Genomic DNA, 13,570 nt, shown 5'->3' on the forward strand with positions numbered 1-13,570 from the left:
TCCAGTCACGGAGCTTGTATAATATAAATAATACATTCAGTGTGCTAAGTCCAGTCACGGAGCTTGTATAATACACACAGTGGGCTAAGTCCAGTCACGGAGCTTGTATAATACACACAGTGGGCTAAGTTCAGTCACGGAGTTTGTATAATACACTCAGTGGGCTAAGCCCAGTCACGGAGCTTGTATAATATAAATAATACACTCAGTGTGCTAAGTCCTGTCACGGAGCTTGTATAATATAAATAATACACTCAGTGTGCTAAGCCCAGTCACGGAGCTTGTATAATATAAATAATACACTCAGTGTGCTAAGTCCAGTCACGGAGCTTGTATAATACACAGTGCACACAGTTGGCTAAGTCCAGTCACGGAGCTTGTAGAATATACACACAGTGGGCTAAGCCCAGTCACGGAGTTTGTATAATACACTCAGCGGGCTAAGCCCAGTCATGGAGCTTGTATAATATAAATAATACACTCAGTGGGCTAAGTCCAGTCACGGAGCTTGTATAATACACTCAGTGGGCTAAGTCCAGTCACGGAGCTTGTATAATTCACTCAGTGGGCTAAGTCCAGTCACGGAGCTTGTATAATACACTCAGTGGGCTAAGTCCAGTCACGGAGCTTGTGTAATACACAGTGCACACAGTTGGCTAAGCCCAGTCACGGAGCACACAGTGGCAAGAAGTAGAACTACTCTTTCTAACTAATCTAAGTAACTCTAGTCTCGCTTTTCCCCTCTCTATCACTACCTAACTAAGCGTGACTGTTCCGTCTGGATACAATCACGCGAAATGGCGCCGACAGCCGGGCGCCGCACCTTTTATAGAGGCCGAATGTCACCCGGCTCTCGCGAGGTCTCGCGAGAATCCGACACCAGACGGGTGACGTTCGGCCTCTAGGAGGAATCCGAGTCAGGCGGGAACACCCGAACTTGCGTTCGGGTGGACTCGGATTCCACCTGTTCGGAGCGGTTCGGATTCCTCAGAATCCGAACCGCTCATCACTAATCACATTGCGAGTAAAACATTGGTGCGAGCGACTACGGTAATGTACCTTGACACCTCTATACAGTACATTTAATAAAAGGATTTGTATTCAGTCCTTGGGTTGTTTTCTACCCTGTTGGCGCAGATTCTTTGTTTCCTGCAGTACAGGGAAAGAGCACAGCCGCCAAAACATCAGCCGGGCCCTGGTGCTAAAGTGGGGCGTGGCCACACCCCATCCGGCATGCTCTGCTCCGATACTTTTAGGAGGCGTTGCGAATCCTCAATTCCTAAATGAACGCAAGCGATATCTGTGTTAATACATAAATAGGTATGATACTTAAAAATGCAATAATCATGTGGAAATGGTAATTTCTGCAAGATTATCACTCCTTTCCAAAGTCCCTAATAAATAGGTCCCTTTATCTTCCAATTACCAAGCAACCTACAAAATAAAGAGAGCGTCCTCCATCATTATGAACTTTTTAAAAAAATATGTTTAACCATTATATCCTATGAGAAGGATATAACATGTTAAACTGAAAAAAAAAAAAAAATAGAAAACTGATCAAATTTGTATAATGTTTCACCTTTAAAAGTCTAGACAAACTGAATAGACGAGAGTGCTCCGCCAAGACCCCCCAGTGTCATAAAATTAGAGGAACGTACCTTGGTGAACTTAGCCTGTTAATAGGAGAGAGACTATTGTTCGCACCTCATTAACTACAGCTATAATTGTGTAATTACGATGGGAGCCTGTGAAGCCATGAAGTAACATTAAGGACACGCTGACATTGTCAGATGACAGGGCACGTCTCTTCTTACCGGATATGGGTTTCCTAAGTGATGTACTTGTGGATGTTCTGTTCAGAAAACACTTTCAGCTCAAACATGGAACGAGCTTCACTTGCAAATGTTTAGTTGAAATACTTATTATTCATGTCATGTTAGATGTAGAACGTTACAACTTTAAATTGAGTTTGGGCGAATACATCTTAAATGGAAAAAAGTACTATAAGTTCATGGAGCTCTTCCAAACTCCCAAGAAAGTATCAGGGTCTCCCCTCCAGGACCTCCCGCAGATCGCTAGTGTGAAGTTGACAGGTATGGTATATGTATATGTATATATATATATATATATATATATATATATTGCGTTCATGTTAATTTTAAGGTGGTTACACAGGTATGAGGCTGCAGGTCAAGTATTTTTTTGTGTTGAAACTTTTTATGTATTGCAGACACATATAGTAACAATAGTTGGAGTTCTTATAAGTGTTCTTACACAAAGCAGACAACATTGTGTAAGTTTATATAATATGTAGTGCTAAGTGTACAATCTCTTTAGGTAGATATAATGCTGAGTATATTGTTACAATTCCACAACTTCTTTTTATTTTCAGCTCCTAAAGCACCTCCTGACATGGATATTGATTTAGAATTATGGGACAATAAAACCATAACAAGTGCTTTAAAAAACTACCTCAGGTGAGTATTTTTTTCTTTCTGTCGGCCATGTTTCTGAAAGTTCTGAGGTAACTCTCTACAGACACCACCGGAAACAAATTGCTCGGATTCTACTCAACAGCAGATGTTGGCCAAAGTCCCTCACTCTCTACACATGCTGATGCACATCTTGTAAACTTCATGATTGCCCAGTAATCACATTTTACGCTTTTAGCAGGTGCATATTTATAATGGGTGCAGGCATGGGTGTCTGAACGGGAGGGGGGAGGGAAAGGGTGCAGCCCCCCCCCCCCAAAAAAAATAAAAAAATTGAAAGGTACAGCGGCCGTGGCGGTCAGGGGCTGTGCTTTATAGCAATAGGCTTCATGGCCCCTGCACTGCATGGAGGAGGTGTAATGTCCGGTGTTTAAGTTAAAACACTGCACATTGTACCTCCTCCTCCGTGCAGTGTAGGGGCTGTGCAGCCGTTTGCTATAAAGCACAGCCCCTGACCGTCGGCAGCCGCCGCCCAGGTAAGAGAGGAGGGGAGGGGTGCCGGAGCGATTTTATCTTGCCCCCTCCAACATAAAATCGTTCCAATGCTATTTGGTGCAGGCTATACGGTGTACATGTGCCCAAGTCCGCCTCCCCTATACTTGTGTCAGCAAGATGGTGCCTGCACAGGAGTTAGCAAACACTTGGGCACTGTGACAGAGCTCTCTTCTGAGAATATTTCCAAATATGTTATCAGAAAAATGGCGACGCTGGGAACAGCCTGCATGGTGGTGCACATGTGGTCCCATCTCCTGTAATACACACCTGGCTTGTAGTCTTACTTGAAATTTCAGTTTAATTAATATTTTAATTCTACTGTAAATCCTTATAATCTAAATGCGTTTATTATAAATGAGCCAGCTAAATTATCACTTGTGTGTGAAGGGATCTCTCGTTCCCTGACATTTATAGTTTGAGGAGCGCTGTATAAAATTTCTGGAAAGTGATGTGTGATTTATACATTAACAGATGTCTGACTGAACCCCTCATGACCTACAAATTGCACAAGGATTTTATCCTCGCCGTCAGTGAGTATATCTATTCATTTAACAGACCGAGTGTATTTATTATACTTGTCATAGTTTTATGATGACATAACTGCATTCAGTGAAGAGCTAGGAAAAAAATAAAAAACACCAGTTAAGGAAGTTGCCTTTTTTTAAAAATGTATCCTATGTTTACATGTACTATGCTACAAGATAATAACCATGTTTGTCGTATAACTGTGGGTCAGCTCTGAACCCATATACTGATCTCTCGCCAAAGCGCCAGAGTCCTGGCTGTGAGATCTCATACATACGGTGCTGTGTGGCATTCCCAGGTTCCAGCTTCTCCACCGTCTTCTGTAATGGACATAGTATATACTATAATAGTGCAATATATAAAATATTATACTGTAGTGTGCTGCCACAACTCATTATACTCAGTGCCAGGGTAGTGTGTAAAACCAAGGACCCTGGAGTAGTGTAGAACAGTCCGCTGTGCTGTGCTGGAACATGGCGACAAGCTTCTAGGTACAGTACTACTCTGGAAAGGGCGCAGCCACAAAGAAAATAAAAGCAAAGGGGATCCATTTTGAACTATTTGTTTTCAAGCTACTAAGAATGCTAAATAGTCACTTTGGGTAGTGAAGGATAAGTCATACCTGACTACTCTCTCTAACTTCATGGAGCTCTCCCAAACTCTCAGGAGAGTATCAGGGTCGCCCCCTCCAGGACATCCCGTAGATCACTAGGGGTAAATTTACTAAAGTGAGAGTTTTTAGAAGTGAGTTTTAGAAGTGATGTTACCCATAGCAACCAATCAGATTGTACTTAACATTTAACTAGCACCTCCTAGAAGATAATAGTTAGAATTTTATTGGTTGCTATGGGCAACATCCCTTTTAAAACTCACTTCTAAAAACTCTCACTTTAGTAAATTTACCCCCTAGTGTAAAGTTGGCATGTATGGGATGATAAGTATAATAGACCACTTGAACCCATGCTGGGTTAGTGATATGAATGAATGTAGAGATACAGTAACTGTACCTGGACATTTTACATAAAGAGGCAGCAACTGAGATTGGGCCTTCCTAGCAAACAGTAGGATACACATTGTTAGTGTTACCCATGTAATACTGTTAGCATGTAGATAGCCGCACAATGCCAGGTCATTTAACTTTGAATAAAACTATACATAGAACTGTACATAGAACTTTTGTTAATAAAGTCCCTGGGCTTTCACGCTCCCAAATATCTGTACTGTAGCCACTGTATTTCACATTTCTCTCCCTTGGTTGACTGTAAAATGATCCTCTTCTCTAAAAAGAGCAGTACATACTCTCCAAGAATGGCTGAGAGGCTCCTGAAAATTGTGTGGTGCTTCTGGCCGCCCAGTAATGAGGGCAAGTCTCCCGCACCTCCCACTAGCCGCCCTCAACCTCTTCCCCCCGCCCCCCACCCAACCCCTGCCAGCCACTTGCAACCCCCCACCCACAAGTAGGCAGGGCAGTCCCCAGGGGGGCCGATTCATGCTGAATCGTGTCATTATAGCCCCTCTATACAATACCTGTGATCTTGGCGCTGTATAGCAGGGTGGAGCCATGATAACGCAATGGCGTCGGTACGCCCTCCCCACACAACCCACTTATGCCTCCGCCACGTCTCCTCTAGACCGACCTGGCTGCCCCATCCCGGATGAGGGGGCAGAAAAGTCAGCAAGTAAGGAGCAGTACCTTATACCTTATACTCTGGTTTTATTGTACTTTATTTGTAAAATATTAAAATGGTCCCAAGTCACCTGAGTCTGCCCCAACCTGCCCCCATTCTGCTCAGTGCCGACCTCTCCCTGCCCATTGATAGTCCCTGGGATCGGGAGTGACATGATGTAAGAAAAATAATGGAGACAATTGACCTGAGAGTTATATAGTGGAAGGAGCAGGGTCCTCCAGCAGCACAGAGTATATCGGGAGATGAGTGATGTGTCAGTGAGGACAGGGCCGCATGTGTCGGGGCAGTGGCATGATGTGAGGAGGGGAATGAAGGCACCTGAATCCCCCTCCACAGACTGAGTTATATGTAGTGGATGGAGCACAGTTCCTCAGCAGCACAGAGTATGTCAGGACATGAGTGAGGTGGTAGTGGGGACAGGGCTGCATGCATGACCCCGAGGTAAGTGTCTGAGAGTTACATAGTGAAAGAAGCAGCTGCCCCCAAACAGCACAGGGTAGTGGTGCAAAGCCATTGATATTGGAAGATTGTGGTGTGAAAAACGATTATAAAAGGAAAATTCTACATCCAACGTGTTTAATCCGCCTTCTTATCGTTCCCTACAGAGTCAGACGACCAGAATTACAGAGTACAGGCAGTCCATGCATTAGTCCACAAATTACCTGAGAAGAACCGAGAGATGTTGGACATCTTAATCAAGCACCTAGTCAAGTAATGTACTATACGTACGCACTTCTAATGCTGCAGGAATAGTATCATCGAAATACTTTATCAACTACTTCTACCTCTGTTTTTTATTAGTTTTGTCATACACACGGCATTAATCAATTTGGAGTCAGACCTCATGGCACTTATTTTATAAGTGCTTCATTTCTTTTATAGTATTTTATAGAGCTGTTAGGAATTTGTGTCTTTTGTTCATTGCTGAATAGCTTTTGTTTTGACAGTTATATTTTTAATGTAGAAATGACATTCAATTTGCAGTCGCAATACATTCATTTCATTGGAGGGCTATATTGCAGTGTGTACCGCCCACCGTTTCCTAGTTACACAATGTGCGGTATGACCCATTGTGCCAGTGGGAGTAATCAGGCCATTTGGCCTTCTGTTCTAACAGAATCACTCCATCACAGGTTCCACACAAACTCTAATCATGCCAATCTGGACATTTGCAGCAAGTGTAAAGCTGGCTACATACTGTACGCGTACATTTATTCCTCCAATATGGTTTATAAGTCAGGTTGCGAAATCTCGCTGTGAACAATCAGACCCAGAATTTAGCCAGCGCCGACCCAGGAAATTCCCGAGTCGGCGCCATTCACAACGGAGCCAGGTCTGCAGTGACCCGGCGATTCCGTCCTGGAAGTGGATGCTTGGAGATGACGTCGTCACCAAGCGCCACTGAAGCCGGACAATCGGCCGGCATGCGGCGCGCTCCATCGTGACCCGGATCGCGCCGTTTACACTGCAAGGTTTCACAGGTTATTCCCGTGTTAAACCCTGCAAGTTACCTGGGTTGGATTACTGGGTCACTCCACCCGGGAATAAAACCCTGTTCCCTTTTACACCAAGGAGCTACCCGGGTTAATCCTGCAATAACCCGGATTTTAGCTCTGGTGTAAAGGGGTATAAGTAAGCCAGGCCGGAATGTTTGTGTGTCGTAGGAGCGATTGTAGTTTTCCAGGTGATTTCATCAATGAGCATTTTGATGAGACAGCAGAGTCACTTTTGGGCATTATTGCCTGTATATTACAAAGTGAAATACCGGGATTTATGGCTTATCAGGGCACCCAGAGGCCACCACGCCATATATTATAATGACTTATTTTGTGCTTTGCCTTTGCTGTGCAATGTTTGTTTCTATAAAACACACTTTAAATTGTGATTTTGGGATCACTGATTGGTGCTTGTTTGGACAAGCCATAACACTCATCCAATTAGGTTTCAACTCAACTTTTGCATTGAGAACAGCAATAGAAGAGGATGAGGGGGAGCACACCCCAAGTCAACATCCAACAAAGGATCAACACAGTTCTGCCATTGAGGGAGATATGTACTAAGCTCTGGAAAGTGATAAACTACCAGCCACTCAGATCCTAACTGTCATGTTACAGGCTGTGTTAAAAAAATGACAGTAAGGAGCTGATTGGTTGGTACTTTATCATTCTCCAATTTATAACTTTCCAGAGCTTAGTACATCTGTCCCTCTGGAACCAGCTCATGAACTGTCCATGTTTATATCAGTTATTTGTCTATTTCAGCCTCATATTTTGCCACTGACATTATTACTAGTGATAACACTATAATGACGTCATCATTGACACCTGAACTTTGTAAATTACAAATGATCTCCGAGGTTGTGTAGTATGTAACATTCTGATGGGAGTTCATTCACTTGTGAGCAATGTAAATACATTTTATCACACAGGGTATCGTTGCACAGCCAACAGAATCTTATGACCGTATCCAACCTCGGTGTGATTTTCGGGCCCACACTCATGAGGGCGCAGGAGGAGACTGTAGCTGCCATGATGAACATCAAGTTCCAGAATATAGTCGTTGAAATTTTAATAGAACATTATGAAAAGGTACTAATATTACATCTATAGAAGTCACTCTTTATCTGTGTTGTAGCATTTTATCTCTGCATACAGTGGGGTTTTAAGAGGGCAGGGGCAAACAGAGGATTTTTATAGGGGGGTTTACACACATACATATACCGTGTGCATATATATATATATATATATATATATACACACATATACACACACAAAGATATGCACATACATATGTCACACACACTTCTATACATTACACACACACCCTATACCTGGCAGCCTGGCACCATGTCATTAGGCCCCTGCCCCTAGCATGAAACTGCCGCGATTCGCGGATCAATATGGAGGCGATGGAGCCAAATGACTTAGCGCCTGATTCAGAGCTGGACTTTTTTTGGTTGCGGCACCCTGGCTGCTTCGCTAAGCTGTGGGTGACTACCCACAGCTTTTGCAGGCGGCCATCAGGGCTTGCGACGAGACCCTTGTGGTAGGGTCTCGTCCGTCACAAGCCCCAGAGAGCTTCCTGCTCTAACAGAGCAGGAAGCTCTCCACTGACACCACTGGTGATGTCAGTGGTGCCTCCCACAAACGACAGGCGTTCCTTCGGGAACGCCTCCGTTTGTGTAGCCCCCCCCCGTCCCGCCTACAAAACGGGGCGAGCTGTCAATCAACATCGACAGCCGCTCCTTTTGTAGTGAGCCCCGGAGCGAGAGAATTACCCCATCATCGACCTGCTTGCGAGCGCTATGCACTCGCGAGCGGGTCTGAATCAGGCCCTTAGTTCTAACGGAATCGCATCATATTGGCTCCGCCTCCTCCCGATTGACCCGTGAATCGCGGCATTTTGCCGAGAGGGGACGGGGCTTAAGAGCATGATGCCTGGGTAGAGCTTATTTCCCCTTCATGCTAAGGACCTGGAAGTGACGTGCAGTGCAGGCGGAAGTGCAGTTCCATGCCCTAAAGAAGAAACTTGTCCCCTTGCGGGCTCCCTTCACTCGCCACACTTCGGGCTCAAGATTATATTCCCCCTCTGTGTCCATGTGGATGGTAGGGAATGACGGACAGTAGCTGATGACGTCAGGGTCCTCTCCGTGAAGGGCATCTAGAAACTACCATGATTGCCTGCTCTCGATTCTGTCAGGTGGGGTTTCTGGGTACTCAGAAACCCCCCTGTGTGCGCTACTGGAGGGGGCCCATGTGCAAAATTTCATAGGTCCCCTCCCCCCTGACAATAATGCCCCAGAGCATGCGCAGAAAATGCCACATGCCAGAGTCTTTGTTGTCTTCTGTGCATGAGCCATATTTCTGGCATTATTTTTGGAAATACGGCGCCAGTGGCTGCAGCATAATTCATTGCAGCGAGTGCAGGGTGTGTCGTGTGGCCCCCCTTGACTCATGTGTCCGTACGCACCACACACCCTGCACCCATTATAGATGCCCCATTGTCCTCATGCATTATGAAATTCATATGGGCTGTCATTTATTTACAGAGGACCTGATTCAGAGCCGGACGCTCTGACAGAGCGCTCGCTCTGAATCAGGGCCTTCCTTCTGAATTTTTAGAGCGGCCTCCTGGCCGCTCGTATAGCTGTGGGTGTGCCCCTGGCACACCCACCATGGGGGCGTGCTGTCACTCACCATCGACAGCACGCCCCCTTTGGTACGAGACCCATACTATCCGGGTCTCACGCATGCGCACGACAGAGCTGAGTCCGTCGTGCGCACATTTTACATCTGTCCCACCTGCAGTGCAGCACGGTTTTACCAAGGTGCACAGTTACTTGCTCTATCTTACTCTATTCCCAAATCTGAATTGGGCCCTATGACCACTTCCATCCCGCTTTAAATTAACAACCAAACAACATGCGAAAAAGGCTAAGCTATCCTTCCTCTAGTCTACACTGTGCTCATAACAGCCAGGGATTGTCCTACAAAACTATGCCCCCTTCTACAGTCTGCGCTGAGTTTATAATAGCCAGGGGCCATCATATCTCCCCAGAGATCTGTAGCACACCTTCTGTGACGGCTTTAAAAATAGAATAAACGTGAGAATTTTTATTACCGTAGGTATTTTTTCTGCCAAGCAGTTACAAGGAATATTAAACCTCTTACTGTGAAATACAAATGGAGTACTATTACCATGTACTTCAATGGGAAAAAAAAGTAGTGTAATGATCTGATTATAGAGCCAAGTGAGTAAAATGTTGCTAAGAGGACTTTGCTTTCTTTGTAAGTTTGTGAAAAGTCGCCTTGACTTTCACTGGCATAAAAGCATTCATGCAACCTTTATTATTATTATTGTCCATTTATTTATAAAGCAACACCAGCCAGGCAGTGCTATAAATTGTGGGTATCATGATGAAAACATAGTATGAAACTGCAGGTTAAAAAATTGCACTGCCCAAAAGAGCTTACACTCTAATAGCCCCCTTACACCTACACGATTTCTGGACGATTACACGATTTTCAAGCAATCATAAGATGGATCTTGTGAAAATCATGTCTTTTTTAGTAACTTACGATCCGATGCGCGCTCCCGCTGTTCGTACAATCGTGTCTTCTGATCATATGTGCAGCACATCTTGCCCGTCGTATCCGTATGAGGATCGTGGCGTTTATTTCGTTCATGCGATCCATCGTGTGGCATTTCAAGACTGTTTCCCTGATGAGCCCCTGATGAGCCTGTGAGACAAAGGATCGAACTTACGACTGATCCTGTGCTAGAAACACCACAAACATGCTGCAGGGACTGCCAGGGAGCTCCGGGAGAGTCGTAGGGAAAACGTAATTCATCTGATCTTATGCTGGTCGTTTAGGTGTATGGGCCCTATAAGAGGTGTGGGAAATATAGGTTACACATAGTACCAGAGTAGGGTGTTCCGTCCTGTGCTGGCCACGGGCCCCGAACATGTGTGACGTAATGTCGTCGTGCTGGTGAGGTGTGGCCGCTGCCACCAGGAAGCAGAGCACTGCCAGGACACTCCAGGCTGCAAGCCAAATCCAGGTGTCATGGAGCAGTGACCATGCCACCCCCAGGGAACCGCTCCCTGGGTGGCAGCACCACCACTCAGACACCTTCAGTTAAGGCCCAGGGCACACAATGTAAGGGAATAACGATTGTGGCAGCTGGTGGGGACATCATATGGCAGAGCCGGTGTAAGCACAGTGATTATGGAGGAGATGAAAGGAACAGGCTTCTGAAATAATTGGGGAAGTGTATCAAGCAGTGGAGAAATTGCTTATAGCAACCAATCAGCTTTGAGAGGTAACATTTATCAAGTACATTCTATAATTGAATGTTTAATACATGAGTCTTCAAAGTCTGTGTAGATATAGACAGGCCCGCTGAGAGCTGCGCCGGGCCCAGGTAATAGGGGGCGTGACCTAATCGCGGGAGGCGTGGCCACGCCCCCTGCCCGAAAAAAAAAAAAAGATTGCGGTGCTGCGCGCTGGGGAGGGGGGCGCTCTGAGCCACCTCAGTCCGGCGCAAAACCAGGGGGGGCGCGATCAGTGTGATCGCTCCCCCCACAGGCTTAGGAGACTGCTGTGGCTGCTGCTCAGCAGCCATGAGCAGTCTCCACTGCAGCTCAGCACTCGCTGTGTGCTGGGCTGCTGTGAGGGAGGGGGAGCGGCGTCGAACCCGGGCCCCCTGCCGGGCCCCCGCTGGGCCCCTCAGGAAGCCCGGGCCCGGGTAATCTGTACCCGCTCCCCCCCCCTCTCGGCGCCCCTGGATATAGATATATGAAGGGGATCTGGTCAATATCCCGACAGTTGGATTGCCATCACTTAGAATGCCAGCACCGGAATCCCGACAGTATGTACTGTGGTTAGAGAGAGGGTTAGAGTTAGGCACTAGGGGGAGGGTTAGGTTTAGGCGTTAGGTTTGGGGTATGGGGAGGGGGTGATTAGATTTATGCACCAGGGGGAGGTTCATTTCAGGCAGCTAGCCAATTAAAAGCCCGAAAAACTAAAAACTTATGAAAACTTTCTCACTTTTAAAGATGTGTCCTCATACACTTTTGTGGCAATCGTACCAAGCAGCCCTTCTCTGCACCTTTTTTGTGTATTCTTTGCTTGAATGTGTGTCTCCGTTGCAGTTGGATGGAACAAAACCGCTTCACAAGACTGCACTGATTAGTTTGATATGTGACAATTGTATATATGTGTGCATCTGAGTCTGAATCTGTATACCATGCAGCGTCCACGGCTTTCTTTCACGCCAAGTTCCGTTGTGCAGCACCCTGCTCAAAATGCGAAGCACATCAAATCTCCACTTACGGCTTAATAGGTGTAACTGGGCGCATCTTCCCTCCCTAGCCTCTTACTTTCCAGGGTTCAGCCAACCATACATAGCCCTACAGACACCATACAGTAAGTACCCTGTGCCATCACTGCTATTAATAAGGGGCATAGTGGAATGTCACTAACCACCGGGACATACACCATCCTGCCGCTCGGCGCACTATAACACCCAGCAATACCCTTATGCTCTAGGCTGCATCAGCATTGTTATTATACCTGTACATACCTGTGTCTCTGTGCCACCTTATTGTTCTAAAAAAACCTGAAACATGGTTAAGCTGTACCACGTGTAATCTAACCGCCACGAACACCTCTGCTGCGCAACTCTCCTAACATCCTGTACACCCAGGGCCCAGTGTACCGCCTGTACATATATTTATCCTACAATCCAGTGTCCTTCCCTGGTCACTCTGCCAATAGGTCACGTGCCCATACGCACTCCGCTATACTCAGCTAATAGAATACGAGCGTAGATCCACATTTATTTACGTGTACACCATGTGGCAGCATCTGGGACTGACTTGCGTGGAACTTTAAATCAGGCCCAGTATGTATAACTGATGACATCATTGAATTTGCAGGAGGGAATTATTGTACAGTATAAATCATTAAAAAAAAGGGCATTCTCTTTTACAGGTCTTTCACACGGCGCCGGACCCCAACGTGCCCCTTCCTCAGGCACAGCCACGCTCCATTTCAAAACGAACCCGGGCAATCTGCCTTTCCACAGGAGCAAGAAAGCCTAAAGGGAGATATACCCCATGCCTGGCTGACCCAGAGAGTGAGTATGAGAAGGGTATTCTATTACATAATGGTTATATTGCCTATAGGTTATATCACCAGTAGTATCACTGGGCGTACAATAATAGTCACTAAAGAAATATATTCAAATAATATATATGTTGTGAGCTTTTTCACCTTTGCCATCCTAATGCTAGTCATGCCCTCACCCATATGTCTTGCCCACAGACGACATGATCGCTGGATTCCCCCTGTAGTCATCTGTGTTTCTCTTTCATTTACTGTGCAATTAAATGCTAAACTGATAGACCGCAACAAAGTAATCACGCCTGTTACAATGGGTTATCATTTGGTGATGGTGGATTAAATATACTGTATATGAAGAAGTACAGTGAATAGCGATATTTATGGGCATATTTAAGTTCAAAATCTTTGCTGTTTAAAGAAGTTATTTCAGCTCTTATTTACAGTAGATGGCACCGGTACCCAATAGTTCAGGTATTAGACATATCCATGGTTGAGCACAGGTGGTTAAATCAAATAGACTGAGGTACTAATTAAGGGCCTGATTCAGAGCCGTTCGCTATTTGCGGTCGTTCGTTCAAAAACAAGGGGTGGCTATTCAAATGATCCGTTCGCAAATTGCAGTCTGTTCACACCTCTAAGTCTGAACGAGCGAGCAAAACATACGCTCGTTTATTTGTTAAAAACGCCCCCTGCCCGCTCGCACCATACGTCATGTCCGCTATTTATTAGATTAATCGAGTAC

General features: G+C 45.6%; 1 protein-coding gene across 1 annotated transcript in view; it reads left to right on the top strand.

Annotated features, from left to right (window-relative positions):
* Positions 1–13,570, top strand: part of ARHGAP42 (Rho GTPase activating protein 42) — a 332,632-nt gene that overhangs the window by 298,888 nt on the left and 20,174 nt on the right. The window contains exons 15-19 of the mRNA XM_088456728.1: positions 2,393–2,477; positions 3,459–3,517; positions 5,806–5,911; positions 7,629–7,788; positions 12,697–12,841. Of these exons, the coding sequence (XP_088312854.1) occupies positions 2,393–2,477; positions 3,459–3,517; positions 5,806–5,911; positions 7,629–7,788; positions 12,697–12,841 (555 nt within the window). The remainder of the gene's footprint in view (positions 1–2,392; positions 2,478–3,458; positions 3,518–5,805; positions 5,912–7,628; positions 7,789–12,696; positions 12,842–13,570) is intronic.

This window comes from Taudactylus pleione, unplaced genomic scaffold (genome assembly GCF_031769625.1).
Source record: "Taudactylus pleione unplaced genomic scaffold, aTauple2 ptg000711l, whole genome shotgun sequence".
In the NCBI taxonomy this organism is placed as follows: Eukaryota; Metazoa; Chordata; class Amphibia; order Anura; family Myobatrachidae; genus Taudactylus; species Taudactylus pleione.